Raw genomic sequence first — 23323 nt, 5'->3', positions numbered from 1 at the left:
ATAAGATGATTTAGGCATGTAGACAGCAGACCATCTACAAAACCATTGAGAAGTGACCCATTACAAGTTAAAAGGACTAGAATAGTTAAGAGAATACTAAAAAGGACATGGGCTGAAGTAATGAGGAATTATTGTTTATAGATTGGGGTTGCCCAGGCCTGGGCTGTAATTTGTAAATTTTCTTCCTGTGGCTGTTTTTTGTAGTTCTTGTTTTCCCTCCTACTTTGTACTTTGCAGGCCTGCTGTTCTCTGTTGAGCAGTTAGGCATTCTCTGTTAATGAAATCTATTCTGTTATCTATCAAAAAAAGCAATAAGAACTTATAAGGACCCACAATTTAACAATGCATATGGCACTGAACAGAATGAAATGGTGGAAGATGGAACAGGATTCAAGTAGCCAACCCCATATAGTTGGGACTGCTTGCCAAAAAAAAAAACATTTTAGTATAAATAAAAATTCTTATATGAAACTTGAAGATATAAGTGTAGAACTGATCCATATAAGTGTGGTACATTGGTTGAAATCCTTGGACCTATTCACAGACTTTACCTTGGATGATCTATTGAGAAGCTGGAAAGAGATAGCAAATTCTTCCCAGATTAAGAGGGTCATAATTCCTTTTTGGATTCCCCCCCCCCCTACTAGTTACATAAAACTGAATTTTGATGGCAGTAGCATTGGTAATCCAGGACAGTCAAGTATTTGGGGAGTTTTTGGAAATGAGGAAGGGAATGCTTTAGTTCTGTTTTCTGGCCCAATTGGAGAGGGTGACTCTCTTGGGGCTGAGATATCTGCGGCCATGGAGGGAATCCAAAGAGCAAGAGACTTGAATATTAGGAGGCTGATTATTGAAGATGATTTGGTGATGGTGGAAAGATTCAAAGGAAACTAGGACTTCCTTTAGGTGCAAATCCAAAGGAAAGTAGGTTCTGGAACCCGGTGGTGGAAAGATTCGAAAAAAGATTGGCAGATTGGAAGAGAAACTATATTTCCAAGGAGGGTAGAGTTACTTTGATTAAAGCAACTTTAGCCAACTTGCCTTTATACTTCCTGACAGTCTTTAGAATTCCTAAAAGGGAGGCAAATAGGTTGGAAAAACTAATGAGGGATTTCTTATGGGAGCCTGGTGAAGAGAAAAAATATCACTTGATTAGGTGGGAGGTGGTGTGTCGGAGTAAGGAAGAAGGAGGTCTAGGTTTAGGGAATGTGGTGACTGGTGAGCAAGAATGAGGCTCTTTTAAGTAAGTGGCTTTGGAGGTGGCCCCTGGAGAGGGAGAGGTTGTGGCATGAAATAGTGAAAAGTATCCATGGTTGTTCTGAATCAAGTTGGGATGCGGGAGTATCCCGAAGGGCTTTGCTCACAACACCTTGGAAGGCTATCTCTAGTATTCTCCCTAAGTTCCTCGGTTTTGTAAGGTACGATGCTTGCTCTGGAAACTCCATTCTTTAAAAAGAAACTCATTTCTTGGTTCCTTCTCTCTCATTTCTTGAGTGAGCTCTCAACCCCTAAAAGACCGTTTTCCTTCTCTCTATTCCATCTCCCTCTTTAAAAACAAACTCATTTCTTGGTTCCTTCCCCCCCCCCCGGTTTGCCCTTTGGCCTTAAATTGGGATTTTGGGTTTCAAAGAGGGTTAAGGGATGAAGAATCTCTTTGCGTTTCAGAGCTGTTGTTGCTTCTAGATTCGGTGTGTTTGGACCCCCTATCCCGGATAAAAGAGTCTGGTCCCTAACCACGGTTGGCTCATTCACTTGTGCTTCTTTCTTTAAAGCCCTTTGCTTCAACCCCTCCTCCCAGGTCTTTCCCATTAAAGAGGTATGGTCAAGACCAATTCCCCCCAAAATAGTTGTGTTCTGTTGGGAAGCCTATTATGGTAAGATCAGTACTGTGGAAAACTTGCAAAAGAAAAAACCTTTTATGTGCTTGTCCCCTAATTGGTGCTCTTTGTGTAAAGTGAGGGGTGAGGACTGTAACCATTTGCTGATATCATGCTCTTTAGTACTGGGTTGTTTCTTTATTTGGGTGAAGGTGGAATTTGCCCTCTGAAGTAAAGCTGGTGTTCACTCCAACTGCCTTTGGGAGATTGAAAAAAAGAGAGAAGCTAATGTGGAAATGTATCAGAGCCGCTACACTGTGGACTATATGGGAGGAGAGAAATGCAAGAATATTTCAAGAACAGGAAAGAAATCTTGCTGAAATCAAGGAATGCATATTGACAAGGAATATCTCATGGTTAAAATCTTCACACTTGATGGCAGATTACTCCTTTGATGACTTAAGGAGAGATTGGGCTGCAGTGGCTGCTACAGTCTCCACCAAGATCAAATCACAAGCTGAATGGATTCCACCCCCCCATGGATGGTGTAGTAAAATTGAATTTTGATGGTGGCTGCCAAGGTAACCCAGGGCCATCGGGAATAGGTGGGATTCTGAGAGACAAAGACAGCAATATGTTGTCTCTATTCTCAGGACCAGTGGGTGAAGGTGATTCAGTAAGGGCAGAGCTACAAGCAGTGGTACAAGGCATACAGATGGCTAGTCAAATTGGAGTGACCAATCTGCTAGTAGAAAGGGATTCCAAGGTAGTAGTAGGCTAGCTAATCAGCCCAGAAACAGCCTGTTGGGGCTACAGGGATTTGTTAAAGAAAGTTAAATGGATGACAAGGAATATGACTGTCAGGTCTCAATGGGTCAGAAGATCAGCAAATGCAATGGCTGATTCTTTGGCCAAGGAAGGGGTGTCAAGGGGAGATCTATTTTGGGCTACTTTGTAATTGTGTCTCAGGCCTGGGCAGTTTTGGTGTATACGGTTCAATCCTAGGGGGAGGTAACATCTCATGCCTCCTCCTAGGCTGATTGTATTATTGATATATTTAATAAAAATACTTTCATTCACCAAAAAAAAATAGATGATGGAGATGGTAGTAAGATGGTTAAAGGAAGATAAGCTTGGAATGTGAAATTGCAGCAATGAAAGCAAAAGGTTTAAATGGCTGGCAAAGGATATTGAGATAAAATACAGCTGGGTGAAGAGAACTGCAAATTTCTTTGCTGATGGGCTAGCTAAACAAGGGGTAAATAAGGATTCTTTGTTTTGGGCTTACTTCTAATTCTGTTCTTTTCTTTGCTTGTGGGGGAGCTAAGACAGTTTACCTCCCCCTGTTTGTATGTAACCTATTCTTAACTGAAATTCAATGAAGCTTTCTGTTATTGAAAAAAAAAAAAGATAAACTTGAAGCTATGATTCTTTAGTAAAAACACAACATTCAAGCCACTTTAGTAATAAATAATATATATATATATATATATATATATATATATATATGTAGGTATGTATGTATGTATCCAACCAAATTGGATCATATCTAGTTCTGTCAACAGGTCAGGTCAGGTCAGGTCTGGGCCAGGGCAAACCTGGTCACAAACTGATAAATAAATGTGCAGAACCAGTTCTGAACGAGACCCTATAGGGTCTGCAAATCTGTAATAGCAAACACAGAACCAACTGAATTATTATCCAGGACCATTGGCTCTGAGCGTCTGACCCAACAAGACCCAATTATGATTGACAGGTTTACATTTTTTTTTTTTTTGGAGATAGGGTAACTATTTCATTCAGCAAAAAGAGAAGGTACATGAGAGAATGTACGCAAAAACACAGGGCTTTACAACAAAAAACAGAAGCCCTTTCACACATCAGGAAATCTATCAGCACAAAAGAAGTCCTCTCAGAACCTGGTTTAGCTAAAGAACCCGATTGACAGCTTTACTTTTAACCTGTAATTTGACAACAAACCTACTTATTTGTTAAATTGACACATTGGATGTCATAATATGATAACACTGTAGGTATATCATGAGAAAATATGTATTAGAGTGGAGGCATCTTTGTAATATGCTAACATTTATATATAAGTATATGCATATACATATACATATAGTCAGTTCAGGTATTAATCAGTTCATAACAACCCAAGTTAACCCCGATCCAATTAAAATTGGAACAAAATATCAAAACCCAGTACTGACCCAAGTATAATCGAAAAATGTAATGCAGATGCAGACCCTACATAATTGGATCGGTTCAGTTCTGTGAGGTCTGCCCCAATATATTGACAACATTAATCATATCACATCAGAATATAAGTGGATTAATATCAAATCCAATTATAAAGGATCAAATTTGGGTCACCCTTAACCAAATCAAATTTGAATTCGAATTTAGAGAAATGGATACCATTTGCAGCCCTAGACCTCCCCTCTCTATTCTTTCTTTTATTTCATTCTTCTCTTTTAATCTCCTATTTGCTACAATTTTCTCTACTGCAATTTCTACAATCCCCTATTATCTTCTCTAATTCAAGAAGTGTTTTCAGTTTAATAATACTATAATTTCCTAATTTCTAAGTTTCACTGATAGGAAGACACCCTTAAAGATATTAGATTTCCCATCATAAGGAACGAGCCATAATGTTGTTATGTTCTATTTGTGATACTCTTGGTTTGGAGTCCAGTCCTGGATCAATTGAAATTCCTTTATGGCTCAATTTTGTGGTGTAAGTTTGAACCAGACACTTGTAAGCCCATGCAAGACCACCAAAGAATAAAAAATGAAATAATAAAACCAAAAGACTGATAATGTAGGAAAGCACAGAAGCCATTGCATATCAGAGTTCATTCTAATAGTGGGAACTCATTTAAAGATTACCTCTGATTGGGAACGGATTTCTTCAATGTTGATGCCTCTTTGTTCTGCCAGAAAGAGTAAAAAGGGATTGAGAAAGCTAAGCAATGATGTTGTAATTGGTAAACATAGATTTCTCTCAATTAAGAAGATTCATTGCCTAAGATAACATCATAATTCCTTTCTGCCAAAAAAGCTCTTTAAGCAGTAAGAGAATAGGAATATATACCGATATTCGTTCCTTAGCCTCTGCAAGCATGATTAGATCCTTAATCACCAGCTTTTGTGGATTAATTTCCTCATCTGGAGTTTCAAGATAAACCTTGTCCACTAGAAAATTTGAGGTAGGAATGTAAGAATTTTTACATTCATAAAAAGCCATCAAGTTCAATAAACTCAAAAAGACCAGATACTGCAATCACCTTGTCTTCTCTTCCGCCTGGTAGAATGAGAGAACTTCTTTTTTGGTTGTTCTTTATTTGATGGATCCGATCCTTCAGATACCTTTTTATGCCTACGAACTGGTTTTTCATTTTCAGTTGTAGGTTTCTTCATTTTCTTCTTTATCCCCCTTCTTGAGAATGTATTTTCTCCTCTATACTCATCATCCTCTTCATCATTATTGTCCTCTTCATCCACTATAGAATCATTAGAATGTTCAAAAGGAAGGTTGTCATCTTCTATTTCCTCAGAATCACGAGCAACTCTCTTTCTTAGCTTCCTTGAAGATTTAGTAGTTTCATTCTCCTCATTTGCTGCTGATATAGGTGAAGGTTCTTCGAAGTTCTGGGATTGTGTCTTTTTGACTGTTTGTGTACATACTTTTGAAGATTTTCTTTTTCTAGTCTGGGAAACCCATTCAATAGAATAGGAAGATGATACTATCAGGTTGACAAGACAAAATAGGAATAACTTGATTAAAGCCAATAAAACAAATCAAATAAACAAATAGGTGCAAAACATACTCCAAGGGCTACCTCTTTTATTGATGTTCCAGTGATGGCTTGTGAATCCATTTCTTTTCCAGTGACTTCAGCACCTAAGCCAGGTACCTCAGGAAGGGGAGCTGTCTCTTCGGTAACTGGAAACTCAGAAGGATAATCCATTGGTGCAGAATGAGGAACCCTCATAGTTGAGAAATCAAGAAAGCCATCAGATGGAAAGGCAGGAAGAGAGTTGTCATCCAAGTGCTCAACTTCGGAAGATAACATTTGAGATTCTTCTGGAAAAGAAACAAACTCCTCTGCATCAGGATGACTGTTGGGAGTGATGGGGCTTCCACTTTCATTATGAACATTTGACTTAGCTTGGATGTTACCACCATCTGTCAACATTAACTCAATTCACAACATAAAATTGACAGGAGGGGGAGTAAAAGAATGTTCACAAGTTGGATTTTGTTACTCACCGAACATAGTGGTGGCCTCAGAAATAACACCGAGAGTTCCCAGGCCATGGAATGCCACTTGTTCCTGAAAGAAGAAAATATCAACCAAAAGCATCGAAGGAAAAAAAAGTAAATACATGACAGGTAGAGCAAAGACAAAACTTTACCTCTCTCTTGGATTTCCCATTGTCCACTTGCAGATCCCTATTTCTGTTAAAGAATTCACTGGATCCTTCAGTTGATGTAGAATTAAATGCCCTGAAGTTTTCTGAGCCAATAGAAGAAAAAACCTCTGAGTCCTGGTAATTGGAAGCATGGAGAATATTGCTCCCAGGAGATGAAATGGTATCACCCTCCTTAGTGGTAATAGGATGTGATGTAAGAGGTCTGCTTCCTGTCTGGTCATCTATCACTGCATCACTCTGGAAGTCATTAGCAGAATTTGCTGCCAATAAAACATAGTAGGAGCTCAAATCAGTGAGCAAATGATTTGATAAAATCATCTAACATGTGAAGACAGCTTACTAAAAGGTTTGTTACCCACCAGTTGCACTGGCGGATTGAGAAAGAATATTGTCAAGAAATTCCAGCTCGGAAAGAATATCTGCAGTCTGAAAGTAAAAACTTACTAGAATTATCAGGCAAATGCAAGCTGAGGAAAGAAAAGGGTGTATCTTTACCTCTCCCAATTTTCCAAAACCAGACTGCAAATCTACATGGCTGTTAGAGGCTGCAACTTTTGAGTTGAGAGCATCTCCGGAACCCCCAATCTTTTGGTTTACAGCAATTTGGGATAAAGATTCCACTGGTTCAGAACTAATAGCACCATCAGAGATTGGAAGTCCAGAATGCAAAGTCTTGGCATTGTTTGTCATCCCTTCAGTAATGAGAAGCCTGGAGGAAGAATCTGCTGATGCAGTGTTAGATGGTTTTAAGGTGGAAGTGTTCACAGAATAAAGCAAGAAATGACCATCCTCTACAGAATATACAGAAGGAGAAACAGGTTGTGTAACATATGAGAGACCTGTGATACGTGTTACAGGCTTTTCTGTAGTAGAACCATGGAGACTGGAGTCTGCTGTATTTGTAACAGTATTTTCCTTTATTGCATTGGAGGGGATCTTAGTTGATGTGCTGGCTGCTTCCTTTCTAGGACGGGGTTTTGCTTTGGGTTGGAACTTGGCCCCAGCTCGTGCTGCCAATAAAGTGTATCATCAGCACACAACCCATCAATAGAAAAGAGAGCCACAGCTACAAAATGTTGCAGGAGATGGCAATTACTTACCATTACCGCTTGAAGGAAGAATATCAGCAAAAGGATCCAAATCAAAATCCATGTTCTATGCCTAAAAGCAATAAAAAAGTAAGAATATTGGTAGAAATCCGTTTAATCCAGTAGAGAACAAAAAGATGCTTCAAACTAGTCTGTGTTGCACAATCTATCATGAAAAAACCAACAGAAGCTGCAGCCTGCAAGAACGCCAATAGAAGAGAAGGGGAGAAGGGGGAAGGATGTTCAATACAACAATACCTTGCTCAAATAACATAGAACCACACTCTGGTGTGCAAAACCACATACGTCAACAAAACCTATCCTTCTACAACAACACATTATTGTCAGTTTTCTACAAATAGAGGTGACAAATGGGTGGATTGGATGTGAGTTGAACACCAACCCGCCCATTATAAATCCTTTTTAGTGGATTGACCCTCGCCAAGTATAAAGCTCATGTCCTTCCATTTTATCAAAACTGCAACCAGGCCGGCCAACCCATATACCCAAAAAACAATTTTAAGAGAACCACTTTGTTCTCGTTGTTACCATGTGGCATATGCAAGTCAGGTCAACTTGTATACCCAAAAATCATTTTCAAGAACGTCACTTTGCTCTCGTACCTTCCATGTGGTATATGTGGGTCAGGTCGATCCATATGGTCGAAAATCAATTTTAAGATCATTGCTTTGTTCTCATGACTGCCACATGTCATATACAGGTCAGGTCAACCCATATACCCAAAAATCAATTTTAAGAACGCCGCTTTGTTCTCGTGACTGCCATGTGGCATATAAGGGTTGAGTTAGCCCATAGACCCAAATATCAATTTCAAGATTGTCGCTTTGTTCTGGTGGCTGCCGCATGCATATATGGGTTGGGTCAACCCATATACCTAAAAATAAATTATAAGATTGCCGCTTTGTTCTCATGGCTGCCACATGGCATATGGGATCGAGACAACTTGTATACTTGAAAATTGTAGAAATGCATAAAAAAAATACAGAAATTTGTAGAGAATGCACAAAAAAAATGCAGGAAAATTACAGAAAATGCAAAAATATTGCAGAAATAAAAATGCATGAAAATGCAGGAATTTGCAAATTTTGCAGAAATTTTGCAAAAAAAAATACAGAAAATGCAGAAAGGTCAAGCAATGGCATCTTGACATCATCCACATGTATTTAACGTATGTGGCATAAATTATGCCATATTGTCTCTTGATGAAATTAACTAGTGCATTCAAATTTTATCATGCCAGTATAATCTCTTCTGGAATCTGAACTTGTAAAATGTGTCATGTATCCTCAACAAAGTTTTCATCCCAATGACACTAGGTATCTGCTTTGTATGTAAACCTTGGAGGATAGTGAATTAGAATGTATCTTACACAACAATTCAGTGATAAGTCAAAATTGCTAGAGAGAAGAGTAGGACTTAAGTGAAGCTTACAGGACACTGAGAAAAGAGTCAAAGTAGACAAACCTTCTACAGTTATTGATAGGGTTTTTATTTTGGATCAATAACAGCATTTCATTAGAATTATGATAAAACAATTACAAGAACAGGAGAGATAAACTTTCTTAATTCTCCACAAAGAATTTTGCTGTTACATTTGAGCCCATTATTGACAGGGTTTCAAAAAAAATAAAAATAAAAGGAGGGAAAGAAAATAAAAAAAATAAATAAATAGAAAGAACTCTGTCATGACTGGCATCCTAGTCAACAATCTAATAACTAGATGAAAGGATATGAGATAATATGATGAGCCAAAGCAGATAGACATTAAAGGATTGATCAGAAGATAAATCACTTTACTTCTAGAAGATTGATTACTCACCCAATGCAATACTTTGGATCAAAAGGTGGGCAAGGAAGCATTGTACCTATTACTATCTAAATCTAAATGAAACCACAGAAAATAATGCCAACATGAATGCATAAATCTAAATGAAACCACAGAAAATAATACCAACATGAATGCATCTTTTAGATGGATTCCCAGTGGGATAAAAATAATAGCAGATGACTTAGCTAGTTTGGGATTTGAAAGGACCTTTTTTGTATGGAACATGGTTCTCTTCCTGATTAGTTTTTGCATGGACAGGATTGTCGGTCCATATCTGTGTATAGTATACATCCTCTCATTTACCCAATAGGCCAATAAACAAAGTAAACATGCTACCATCCTCATGTACTCTCCTTTCGCCTATAGCTAATATCAATACACTTATCATTCCCTCAAAAAAAAAGGCTTATCATTTGAAAGAGAGCAACTGGTTTTAAAAGAGGAAAAGTGTTATATGGGATTAGAGAACATCATTAACAGTGATCAGAAACAAGGCAACCTATAGTAGTTAAAACATTAAGAATAATGGCTATCTGGTACTTACTGAGGCTCAATCCTGCCTTTCACAACCTGCCACCTCCCCATGGAGTAAAAGGAGAAACCTAAAGGAGAGTAAAATCTAGTAACTTTGCTACTTAATTTGGTAATAGAAACCTGTTTACTGGTTAAAACATCAAGATAATGAACAAGTGACCAATTAATGGCAATGACAAATTTCTCATCATCAATTTTCAGTTGCAGATAGTCGTAGACAAATATGAGGATTATAAAGAATACAACCATTGCTAATAAAGCAAACAATCAGCGGTATTATCTGCTAAGGAAAGAGTAGCCCACATGGGAGAATATCAACTGTGTCGGTAATTGGAGAAGAAATCCAGTGCATTCTTGACAAATGGGTCTTTCTGGTTTGTAATTTTATGGGAAATGGTGAGACCCATTCCGATCCCAACACCGACTGCAGCTGCAACAGACCCCACCATGGTTGCTGGAGAAAAGGAACGAGAAGAGACATGGGAGCTTTGAGGGCTGAGGAAACGAGAAAGGGAAGCGCAAAGACACCATGATGGATGCAAAAATCAAATGTCAATCATAACCTAATAAAATCACAAGATTCTAACATTTCATAATTCGAATCATCCTGAACCATAGAACTGAAAATTTGCATTGCAATTCTGAAGTATAGCACCCAACATTGACAGAAATAAGCATCAAACCATCAGGTGTAAGGCATTGAGCCTATGTCTCTGCTCTTGCAATATGACTATATTAAATCTAGGAAAAACAATACTTTGAAGTCCATGATTCGGTGGTATTCTCATTGCTTTAAAATGGCGGTCTGATTGTCGCCACTGCTTTAAACTTTAAAGATAATTGAAACAGCAGAAGAAAATTTCGTACTATAAAAGGCGAATAACCAAACCCACCTGTCTGAATATTGAGAAGAAGACGACTGGAAGAGAAAAAAACACAACTACCAATCAAAACCACAGATGGATTGGTGCTGGCGAAAATGATGGAAGCGAGAAACAACGGTGAGAAGTTGGTCACCTGCGACGTTGAAGCTTGTTTGGGCGATTTGAACAAACCCTGAACAGAGAGGAGAAGAGTTTTGCACGTCTAACATTCGAACAGAGACATAGACGAAACCTACGAACAGACCAACACCAAACTTCTGAGGCGACGTTGCAGAGAATGAACCTTTATGTTCGAATTACGGCAATTCGGAGAATTTGAGAAGGAGAAATCTTCGAAGTTCGACCCTGGTTGATTAACCCTCAATAGTGCTGCAAATAAGTCGGATCAGATCCTATCCGAATCCTATACCGATCCGAATTCGAATATCTCTCCTGATCCTAGCAAATCGGATCGAAAAGCCAACCCGTTAACTTGGTATTATATCTGTATCTATATCTGTACCTAAACCAATTGAGGGTGTACGGACACATGCGTTCGACACGTACCCTACAAACAGTTTCCTTCCCACTCCTATTCCCGTCCGTTTCTTCCTTCTCTGAAAAGCTTTCTTCCGATTATGTTCGACCGAAAGAGCTTACAGTGAAAGAGGTCGTGCCTTCTTCGCTCACCACCGCTTCTTCCTTCTCCACCAACGCCCCCGCCATGATCTCATTGTACCCTCCTCTCCGCCATTTCTTTGCGTCCCTGAACCTCGCCAGCAAGGACTTCGATGGCTTCAGGTTCAGCGATGCAAGGGCACCCGTCCACCCGTGGAGCACCATGTTGTGCTCCGTCCACCCGCTGCCAAGGTATCCCTTGCTGGTGCGATTCGAGGCACCGAACCCTCGGCTGCCCATAATCACGGCACTCATCCCTAACCTCTCGACCTCCGAGCAAAGCCGCTCCTTCATATCATGGTCCTTGACGATATGAAGCTTAAAAGGAATCCGTGTTTCTACCAGGGGCAGAGTCAGATCGGTGACCTTGGTGGTGGTGAAGGCGTCGAAGTCATTTTCGAGCTTCTGTTGGGACTCCTCGTCGGTGTCGACGGATAGGTCAATGGAGCCCCAGTCAGCACCATAAAGAACGCCGGTGGTCCGAACGTGCAGTAGGATCACGACGTCACCTGGGCGGAGGTAGTTCTGGACGGCCCATTTCACAGCGAAGGCACTCTCGTCGCTGAGATCTACTGCGATCGCGATCTTACGGTGGGCCCCAGAGGTGGGTGCTCATTCCAACCGAGGGGAGTAGAAAGCGTGGGGAATAAGGCTGGATAGTAAGTGCCGGACGGTCAGATTCCGGCTGGGTTTGTTGTGGAAGCATGCCGATAAGTATTGATATGACCGATTTTGGTCAGTATAATTTGTTTTGCTAAGTAACTCGTCACCTCATCTTCTCCCAATTGGCCGATGACACAGAGTCTGAATTAGGGCTCCTTAGTGTACCGCAGCCCAGATACTCCCTGCACGAACTGATCTGGCTACCAGTGACGATGGGAATTGAACCGGCTACTCCGAAGCTGAAAATGATCTACTCATCTTTGTAGGCGGCGGGAGTTGGCTGATCTCCAATAATTGAATCAGAGAGTCCAGGGGTGTTTACCCGGCAAGGTCACTCCGATGGCTAAGTCAGTACTTAGTAGTGAGCTGAGAATGATATTAGAGAATGAGAGAGCTAGAGAGCAGGGGTTACCACCTCATTTTCTCGCCGGTCTTTATATATTGGAGTCATCGTGGATTTGGTGGAGCAATTCTTGGATTCCCGCTGTGATGGGACTTGCTTTTGTGTTAAGTGGACATAAAGCCACAAACCGGTAAGGTTGCCCATTTCCGCCTAAATCAAGGAGTGGGTGAGCTAGTATAGACATTACAAGTCACAATCCCGTAAAACGCGGGGCACGATGGTGAGCTCATCGGGTTGTCATGCAGTTATTAGTCTGACTAGGAGGCGAACTGCCTGTAAGTGGCGAACTGCCTGGTGGCGGGCTGCCTAGTGGTGAGTTGCTTGGTGACGAGTTGCCTAGTGGCGAGCTGCCTATGCAGTGTCGAGTTGTCTAAGTTTCCAGGCTACATGATGGTGAGTCGCCTGTGACGGGTTGCCTGTAGGTGTTGCATGGTGGCGAAATGCATGTAAGGTGCCAAGCTGCACAATGGTGAAATGTCTGGGCCAAATCCATCTTCATCAAGTATAACAGATGGAGAGAGAGAGAGAGAGAGAATCACCATACCGGGATTTTCTTACTGCTTTCTTTTTGTATCTTTTCTCTTTCTTCTTCTTTTTCTAGTGTGTTTCTTGTTTATCTTGTTGTTGATTTTATGCGCAAGTATAACCGAGAGAAAGAGGGGGTGGGGTGATGATGATATATAATAGAGAGTAGGAGGAAAGAGAAAGCGGCGAAGAGGGTTATTTGGGGAACTAACGAACTTTGACGAGTTTCCTACTTCCTTATTCCACGAGAAAGAATGTGCTATACAATATTTTAGATCTTTCCAAATGGCCATACTAGCCTTTTTTTTTTTCTTTTTTTGTCTTTTCCTATAATATATATAATGCATATTTATCAATTTATAATATAAATAATATAAAAATATATTATAATATATAATATACATAAATATATATAAAAATATATAGAAATATGTATATTGGTCAATTCGGTTAACTACCGATTTTCTATATTGATTAATCAAAACCAAACCGATACTTTTGATTCAGTTTCAATCAATTTTTTCGATTAGTTTGGTTTTTGTATTTTTTTTCTCACCCCTACTTTTGGCCAGTGGAGGATGGTTTGTTTTTGTGAATGTTAGGGCGATGACGATGATAGGTGAAGGGAAATGGAGGAGGGAGATTGAGGAGAAATAGAGAGAGAATGACAAAAAAGGAGGAAAGATAATATTGAGAGAAACAATAGTGTTGTAATGATTCACATGGTAGTGGCCATAATTGAAGGAGAATGGAGAAGGGGAAGAGAAATGAGCAAGGGAGAACAATAAAGAAGGGGAGAGAGAGAAACACTGGCATTCTTACAGCCAACGATGGTTTTGGTAGCAGCGGCTCCGGCTTGGGCGATGAGTGTTGGGTTGAAGACTTGAGGATAAAGAGAAGTAGGGAAAGAAAACAAAATAGAGGGATTAAAAATTTAAAAGTTTTGGAGTTCTAGACTCCTGTAATAGTGGTATTGAAATGTTTTGTGATTAATAAGGGGAACAATGTGAAATTTTGTCATTGGTGGTTGTAGAAATTTTTCTGCAAGCATTGATTAATGATCATGAATTGCTCGGCATGAACGGAGTGGTGGAGTGGGAGGCCAGGGAACTTGAGGTTGATGCCAAGGAAGATTCGACCATTGGATCCTAATCCGACGACTCCAACAAAGTAATTCAAAATGGTAGTCCATGGAGAGAGAGAGAGAGAGAGAGAGAGAGAGAGAGAGAGAGATTCCTTGTTGTGGTGTTCCAAGGATGGGGAAGATGAATAGTGCCATTGAATTTTGGGTTGGAGTGCAAAATTTAAGAAAGGGTAACTTGCTCCCTAAAAAGAAACTATTTGTTGTTACCACTGTTTTGTAATATATTCTAAACGTATTTGATTTTTTTGTAAAAAAACCAATAATTTAAAAAATTTTAATCCAAACGTCCAAGTTGAAGAGCAAAGTTAAAAGAAAAACAATATTCCTTTGACAATACAATAAACTTTTATTTATTTATTTATTTCAATTTAATAAACAATTATCTAAACATTTATTTTTTTAATAAAATAAAAAATATATTATTTATTAATTTTTTATTGGGAGAATGATGGTTCAGCCTAGGTTCATAATTTTTAGTCGTAAAGTACATTTCAGGTGGTTGCTAGCTCGGAATTGATGCCAATTCATGTGCAAGCATTGGTGTATAGAGTGAGGGTTTTTGACATCTTGAATGTTTATAACTCTGTAGTAGAAATCATAAATTTGCATTGGGCATGTCCATACTTTTTTGCTTTTTTATTTTATTTTTCAATTATTTATTTAGTTAGGAAGGAATAATTTACTAACAAACTATAATTACTAGTAAAAAGGTAACTAGATTAGGGTTATCAATGGGTTGGGTCTACCTAGACCTGTTCATGGGTCGAGTAGCTCGAGGGGCTGGCCCTGCTTGGTCCGTTATTAAGTCAAGCTTGGTCATAATTTTAAGCCCATGGGCTCGGGCTTGGGCCTAAAGCACTGGGCCTGACATTTTTTGGGTTGAGCTCAGGCTTTCTCAAAAATGCCCGGCCCGAGCTCGAGCCCGACTTGATACCACATATTAAATAATAAAAATATATTTTATTTAATAAATATTTTTTCTTTGTTCTTCTTCTCTCTTTTTTTCAAATAATAGTTAGATGTTTATTATTTCTGAGTTTTGAAGGTTTTTAATATAAATAAAACACCTTTTTATTGAATAAAAAAAGAAAAAAAATTATGGTTGGGCTCGAGCACAAGCTTCGGGCTTTATATGAGGGTCAAGCTCAGGTTTAGGCCTGAGTGTATTCTGTTGATACGTATACAAAGCTCGGCCCGACCCATGAATAGGTATGGGTCTACCTAATGGATCCAAATCGACTAAACCAATTATAACAATTATAGTTCTATGATTTTGTTTAGATTAATCGTTGGGTTTTGAATACTCTTTGTAAAAAGTATGCTAGATTGGGAGATGGTTTTGTAATGCACTTTATAAGGGGGGTGGGCAAAAGGAGAGAGATGAGAAGAGAGGGGGACTAATGGAGGGAGGGAGGGAGGGAGGGAGGGAGAGGTGGGGAAGGGTATATGAGATGACAAACAAAAATAAACAATTTTTTAAATCCCTTAAAATTTCATAATTTGATCAATTTTTATATGACCACATTTTAGATGAACAACCACTCCTTTGCTTCTCCTTTGCCCGTATTCAACATGAATTTGGTACCATAAATTCAGCACCCAACATTTAGGCCAAGGGTATGGTCTAATTAATTATGTTAGTTTTGGCCTAGTTACTCACCATGCATGTTTGGGTGAAGGTGGGTGGAGAAGGGATATTTATCAAGCCTTAATTGAAATTATCAACATTTTAGGTTTACAAATTTTACTACATGGAAAAGGTAGTGTCGATATTGTGTTGTTTGGTTTTCTCTTTATCTTCTTTGCCCGTGCTAATGCCAGTAAATATATTAAGTTGAAATTTGTACGTAAGAAGGCCAAGGAAATGGAATCTAACCAACTCTCATATAAATTACAAGAATGCCACTCTATACCAACTCTCTCTTTTGCTTTTTTTTTCTTACAAATTATAAGAATGCCATATCTCTCCTTATAAATTACAAGAATGTCACTCTCACTCCAACTGAGGGAGACCTCAACTCAACATCTCGACTGCTAGGGGAACTACAATGAAAGGTAGTCGAGTTTGAGCCGAGCCGAGCTTGAACTTCTAAGCTCAAGCTCAAGTCTCTAATTCAAATCGAGCTTGAGGTAGACGACACCTCAGTCACTGAGGGAGACCTCGGCTTGACACCTCAATCACTGAGGGAGATCTCACCTCAACACCTTGACAACTGAGGAAGACCTCAACTCGGCACCTTGTCAACTAAGGGAGATCTTTGCCCGACACCTCACCTGCTAGGGAAACCTCAACAGTTGAGGGAGACCTCAGTTTGGCACTTCAACAATTAAGAGAGACCTTGGCTTGGCACCTTGGTAACTTGAGAGACCTACAATCAAAGGTAGCCAAGCTCAAACTTTGACTCGAGCCAAGTTCAAGCTCGAGCTCAAGTCTCTAGTTTGGATTGATCTCAAGCCTTATAGTTTATGAGCGAGCCCCTGCAACATAGGGCCCCCTCCACTAGTATATATATTAATACGAAAGGAGTTGTTTCCCCTTTTGCCACATGGCATTAATTTAATTACTCATTAAATTTATAATTATAATTATTAATGATTATATGGCATTAATTTAATTACTAATTAAATATATCAATTGTAATTACTAACGATTATAATAGCATAAATTCAAATCCATTTTATTACTAAAGATTCTTCAAAAATCTCAAGTTACAAGTGATGTGGCGTAATTCGGCTGCTCCCTACTGGATATGACCTGGCTATCAGCAACGATGAGAACTGGGTTCCTGAAAGAAATGAGTCAGAGATCCCAGGATGGCTCACCCGGCAAGGATACTCCGATAGCTAAGTTAGAACACAGTGGTAGTAGAGATCTTGAAAATGATAATAGTGAGAGAGCTAGAGAGTGAAGATTACACACACAACAATAATAATAGAAAGTACCTTCACCCCTGGGGGGCGGAGTCTTTATATATTGTGGTCCAAGCGGGTTGGTGGAACAGTTACTAGATCCTGGCCGTGATGGCACTTGTTGCGTGTTAGGTGGATGAAATGCCGTCAAACGGTAATACTGTTCCTTCCCGTCAGAACGGGGAGTTGGTGAACTAATGTAACCGTTACAAAGTACGGTCTTGTGGGATAGAGTACAGAGGTGTGTTCCTCAATGCTGCCATGCGAAGGTCTGAATGGTAGGCGAGTTGCTTGTAGGATATCAAGTTGTTCGATAGCGAGCTGATTGGTAGCAAGCTTCTCGAGCTCGTGCTCCTTAGATCTGCCCTGACATGAATGCCAAAGTGCCCTTGGACCAAGGTGATTCATTTGTCCGAGCTTGATTGATAATGAACTTGGTTCCGTTATCCTTGTCGCGATTTAGTACCGGGACAATCTTAGCCCGAAGTGACTTTAGTTCGGGGTACTAGCATACCCCATCTCACTTTGTAGCAAGCTGATTTATGCTGAGCTGACACCCGTGTCGAGTCATGTCCACGTGCCGATCTGATTACGCCGAGTTGTCACTTATGCCAAGTTACATCCACGTATCTCCCTGTCACGAGGTCGGGCCAAATTCTCCTTCATCAACAAGAAACAAACATAATAAATTTTATATATTTTATTTGCCACCAGTTTTTGGGTCGACTATTTGACCGTCTGCTTCGAACAGATGACCCATTTTGACAACAAAAATTATAAGCAAAAAAAATATGGAACCATTTTGGTCATCAGTTTTTGGGTCGACAATTCGGCTATCCGATTCAAATGGACGACCCGTTATGACAACAAAAATTAGAGACAAAATTACTAACAATTTTAATGGCAGTAGTTCAAATCCATTATAAATACTAAAGATTCTTCAAAATCCTCAAACTACAAGAAACAAACATAAAAATTTTATATATCTTATCTGCCACAGGTTTTTGGGTTGACGGTTTGGTCGTCTGGTTTGAATGCACGGCCCGTTATGACAACAAAAATTACAGGCCAAAAATTATGGAACTGTTCTTCTCACCGATTTTTGGGTCGATGGTTCGACTTTCCAGTTCAAGCAGACGACTTGTTTTGACAACAAAAATTATAAACAAAAAGTTCAGTGTGTGAGGTCTATTAAGTAGTATCATACATGTTATGTCATTTGAGCACGTGAATCATACGACTTGAAAATGGAACCACTCTAGCCATTGGTTTTTGGGTCGGCAGTTTGATTATCCGGTTCAAACGGACAACCTGTTTTGACAACAAAAATTAAAAGAATAAAAAAATGGCCAAAACCATTGAACAGGTCAACGGGTTAACGGTTCGACCGCTCAGGTCAATGGGTCGTTGATTGATTCAATGATTTTTTGCCAGGGGCCGGGATTGGGGTAAAATGGAACTGGTTGCCTAGATGGTTCCCAATTAAAAAAATAAAAAAAATGGTGGTTCGACCATCTAGTTTGAACAGACGACCCGTTCTAGCAACAAAAATTACAAGCAAAAAAATAGTGTGTGAGGTCCATTAAGCAATATCATACGTGTTATGTCATTCAAGCGTGTGATTCATATGACTCGAAAATGGAACCGTTTTGGCCACCGGTTTTCGGGTTGATGGTTCGAACATCCACTTCAAATGGATGACCTGTTTTGACAAAAAAAAACAACCAAAAACTATTGAATGGGTCAATGGGTCATTATACAGGTCAACAGTTCAATTACCCGGCGTTGGGATAAAACAGAACCAGCTACCTAGACAATTCCAATTAAAAATAAAAATGGCAAAAAACCATTAAACAGGTCAACAGGTTGACGATTCGACCATCCGGGTCAATGGATCGTTGACCGATTCAACGGTTTTTGGCCAGGGACCGGGGTTGGGCTAAAATGTTTGTCAGTCTGGGTCAATGGCAGTTCGATAACTATGGCTTTTTATGCTTTTGGATTTTCACTATTCAAAGGTTTCTTTAACTGTGGGCTTTATTTGAGTGTGTGGTATGTTCATTTTTTTCATTTTCTGCTTTTTTTTTTTTTGTTTTGTTTGTCCACCTTTCCCATGACTATGACTACAAAGTTATTTCGTATAATTATTGACATTTAGAAAAAATGACCCAGAAACAGAACCATTATGGCCACCGATTTCCAGGCATGGCTCGACCATCTAGTTCAAACAAATGGCCCGTTTAAACAACAACAAAAAAATGTTGAACGGGTCGATGAGTCGATCGCCCAAGTCAATGGGTCATTGACTAATTCAATGATTTTTTGCTAGGGGTTGGGCTTGGGGTAAAATGGAACTGGTTGCCTGGATGGTTTTCGGGCCGAGCGGTCCTACCATCCGGGTCAACTGGGAGTTCTTGATAGGAAACAAAGGACAAATATGAAGTAGAACTCAAAACTATCACTGTATGATCACACTCTTTTATATGAGATATTTTGCTGAAGCAATATTTAAAAAACAAGCACATAATAATATCTTTTAAGTCTTTATATGAGTTTCAAGACTTGAGTAATTATAATTGGAAGTTTCTTATTAAGATATCATTATCTTTTTTGATGTAGCAAATATCAATGTTAAAATTCCAATCCTGCCCCTATGAAGCAGGGACCCTACGCTAGTTGATAGAATTTGAATATTGGCTTATCCGATCCGCTGTGAACCAATCTGATCCGTTACTTATAAAATATTATATATTATTTGTACATTATATGTATATTCTATGTATTATTTATATAATTATATATTTTATATTTTAATATATTATTATATTATATAAATAATATATTATATTATTTATATTACATAATATAAATATAATTCTAATCGAATCGGTTATCCGATAATACATTCGAATTTGAATTATGCTTTTGAAAGTCTGACATATCCTTATTGGATTTGGGCTAGTTGGATTCTCTTACGGATCGGATCAAATATGCCCTTACCGAATTCAATCCAATCCGTTTGCAATCTTAAACCTCAATGCAACCCAATGGGTAGTGGGTACCCGCCCTAGCTAGTTTTGGAATTCTATATAACCTGTATGGGTACGGATAGGGTACAATATTAGGCTAAACGCACCCCTCCCCAACCCACATATTGTTGGAAAGCATATAAGCTTTATGTATTATGTATTGAATTTTATGTGAAGGATAATTGAATGTTTATGTGTTTTTTAAATGTTTTAATCAAATAATTATTCACCCAAAAAAATCAAATAATTAGAAAATTTGTTAATTATTTGTGTCATTTTACTTATTTATTGCTTATATATAACAATAAATAATAGGAAATTAGATGCAGGTTTTAAACCCAACCCATCCTACCCTTGGGGAGAGGGTAGGGTCAAGAAGGGTTTGTATTTTCAAAATCTAACCAACTATGGGTTTTGGGAAATTGGGAAGAGTACGGATTGTGAGTGTTAGGGAGGCGGGTATGGTCTAGAATTTACAAACCCTCGCTAAACCTGCCCCATTGTCATTCCTAGCCCTGACCCTAATGGGAACCTTGGCCCTTTTCCCCCACCCTAATGTGTCATTCGACCCATATTGATTGTTGACACGCCACTAGCATGGGTAGGTAACTTGGTATGGGTGGGTTAGAAGGTAGGAAGGTCAAATGGGTTGGGTCAAAATTGACAGCCCTACTACGAATCAATCTATATTATTATAAAAGTATGAATGAGAGGTATTAGGTTTTAGAATATTTTATTGACTAAAATACCCTTTCTCTTGAATTTGTTTCATGTTAATTGAAAATGACAAAAAATGTAATTAAAACAATAATATTACACTCAATTACCTCTAATTAAATCTCATATTCAAGGCATTAAATAACCATCATTCTCTCTCATTGAAATAAATATTTATGTTAATTTTGTTTATCATCATTAAATTTTATTGTTAAATCCATATACAGTAAATACTAATGGAATGCAATTTTACATTTTTAAAACAAACCTAAAAATGAAACCATATTTTTTCCATATAGGTGGTGGGTAAATAGTTCAACCATTTGAATCAAATGGATAATTCCATGATGTCATAAATACATAAAAATTAGAAATATAAAACATACAAGAATATATGAAATAAAGAAAAATTTATAAAATACTAAATGCATTTCTATTATTATAGTACATACATTTACTTCTCATTATCTTTCATTAAATTCAACATATAAATTACTTTTATTTCTCATCATTAAATTTCACTAATAAATCCATACACAATAATATAAATATAATTAAATATTATATTTTTAAAATAAAAATAGAAACAAAACCATATTTTCCATCTAGATGGTGGGTAAATAGTTCAACCATTTTGATTAGATGGATAATTCCATCATGTCAAAAATAAATAATAAAAATTAAGAAATATGAAAATACGAAAATTACAAATATATAATAGAGTTTGTAAGAAAATTGGACACATTTTGATTATTATATATTTATCATATTAAAAAAACACAGGTATGATAAAATAGACATAATTTTATTAATGATGCAGTTGGAATATACAAATTAAAACCGATGGAAAATGAAACCATTTTCCCATCTAGGGGGTGGATTAGTGGTTTAACCTTTAGGTCAAATGGACCAATCCATGATTTATAATTAAAATTTGAAAATTTTAAAATATAATAATACATACAACTATGAAATAATTTTTGGCACATCTATAGTATTATATATTTATCACATAAAAACAAATAAGTTTGATAAATAAACTACAAAATTTAAAACCAATTTGAAAATGTAACTATTTTCACATCTTTATGGCAAGTCAACGGTCTAACCTTCTCGGTCAAATGGGTCAATCTATTATGTCATAACTAAGTAATAAATATTATATATATATTCGAAGAAAAATATAAGCTTTGTATAAAGCATTTTGATACATTTGTAATGTTATATATTATTCATATTAATAAAAAATAAATGTGAAGTAAAAATAACTATTATTAATGATAGAAATGAAATAGATGATTTAAAATCAATCGAAAAAACAAAATGGTTTTTCCCATCAGGGTGGTAGGTTAGTAGTCATCCGTTGTTTACACTCGTGTTACCACATCATAGCATGTGAGAGGGACAAAAACTTATCTCTCCCTTCTGAAAAACCTTTTGTTTCCCTCTTTTCCTCTCCTCATTGGAAAAGTTCTAGAACCGTAGGTTGCCACTAGCTTTGTATGTGTATGTGTGTATGCACGCTTGCCTAATTCATTGTAAGGGAACTTTAAACACTAACCTCTTCCATCTCTCTCGATAGACTCCTACTAGATAACCCTAACCTTAACCTTCTCCTAGAACCCTTATCTTTAGAATAACCCTAATCCTGACTCACTGTTAACCCACACTGGAAACATGGAAGAATAAATCCTAACCTTCCCTCAAAACCCTTCTTAATTTGCAGAACAACCTTAACCTTAGCTCACCGTTAACAACCACCATAATCAACACCTATTTGCATTTGAAACCCTAGGTTGGAAACCCTTAGTCTGAAGCCCAAAGGAACACCCATTTGTGTCTGACACCATGGCTTTACCTCCCTTGCAAGCGTTTGAAAATAGGGGTATAAATGGATCGAATTCGAATTTGACCAATTAATTATTTTAGGTAATTAATAAATATATAAAATAAAATATTTTATTTATTTAAAGTATATAAATATATAAATTATCTATATAATTTAATTATTATGCATATAAATTATACAAGACATTTAAATATTTTATATATTATATATAAGAATTAAATAATCAATTGATTTCAAATATTTATTAAATCGAATCAGGTCATATCCAAATTCTACCGATTAGATATTGAATTAGGAATGCAAACAAATCAGATTGGATTCAAACCAGGGTATATCAGAATCCAATCCGACAATGTTCATGTTGGATCCGATCCGAATATCAGTTCAGATTCGTGAAACCTCACGACCTCTTCTGGAAACACAACCTTCTTGCTCTTCACTAGGGTGGTCTACAAGTCCATGATGGCGTTCGAACCACTAGTCACCTCGATCTCGGGTGGTGGAAGGGGGTCCTCAGATATACGGGTGGCCTCAAGCTCTAGTGAGGTCATTTCTGGCTGGTCTCCCTTGACTAGGATAATTACTGACACGACCTCAACACTTCGCACAACGGTTTCTAGAGCAACGACCTGAGGTGCCTCTTGGTGGGCCACCTTCCTCTTTTTCCTCTTAATGGCATGGAACAACCCGGAAGTTGGCATACCCGACATATTTCCTACATGAGAAATCTAAGGGTGAGCCAAACTGGAGGAAAAAAAAAAAGAGGAGAGGAGATAAAGTAAAGAAGAAAAAGATGGGAAATGCCCAAGCATGA

General features: G+C 38.0%; 1 protein-coding gene and 1 pseudogene across 15 annotated transcripts in view; both read right to left on the bottom strand.

The window, feature by feature from the left end:
• LOC148855081 (Homeodomain-like superfamily protein) overlaps positions 1-11947 on the bottom strand; it is a 30444-nt gene extending 18497 nt beyond the window's left edge. For 3 of the 14 annotated variants that reach the window (XM_088986037.1, XM_088986045.1, XM_088986046.1), the window contains exons 1-11: positions 11159-11947; positions 7358-11050; positions 7097-7267; positions 6753-6979; positions 6617-6683; positions 6240-6517; positions 6094-6157; positions 5663-6009; positions 5108-5531; positions 4915-5015; positions 4710-4753 (exon numbers count right to left, since the gene is read on the bottom strand). In XM_088986037.1, the coding sequence (XP_088842163.1) occupies positions 4710-4753; positions 4915-5015; positions 5108-5531; positions 5663-6009; positions 6094-6157; positions 6240-6517; positions 6617-6683; positions 6753-6979; positions 7097-7267; positions 7358-7409 (1775 nt within the window). In that variant the 5' untranslated portion in view covers positions 7410-11050; positions 11159-11947. Of the gene's footprint in view, positions 1-4709; positions 4754-4914; positions 5016-5107; positions 5532-5662; positions 6010-6093; positions 6158-6239; positions 6518-6616; positions 6684-6752; positions 6980-7096; positions 7268-7357 lie in introns of those variants that run through there. The other 11 variants (XM_088986040.1, XM_088986044.1, XM_088986043.1 and 8 more) reach the window with 11 other exon arrangements.
• LOC148855080 (universal stress protein PHOS32 pseudogene) lies at positions 11228-12126 on the bottom strand (annotated as a pseudogene). The gene has a single exon (XR_016113233.1). The product of XR_016113233.1 is annotated as a universal stress protein PHOS32 pseudogene (transcript).
• Positions 12127-23323: the final 11197 nt, after the last annotated feature.

Source organism: Nelumbo lutea, chromosome 4 (assembly GCF_056320005.1).
Source record: "Nelumbo lutea isolate HS-2025 chromosome 4, American lotus-T2T, whole genome shotgun sequence".
Classification (NCBI taxonomy): domain Eukaryota; kingdom Viridiplantae; phylum Streptophyta; class Magnoliopsida; order Proteales; family Nelumbonaceae; genus Nelumbo; species Nelumbo lutea.
The sequence above is the reverse complement of the archived record's forward strand: the minus strand, read 5'-3'. Positions and strand labels throughout refer to the sequence as shown.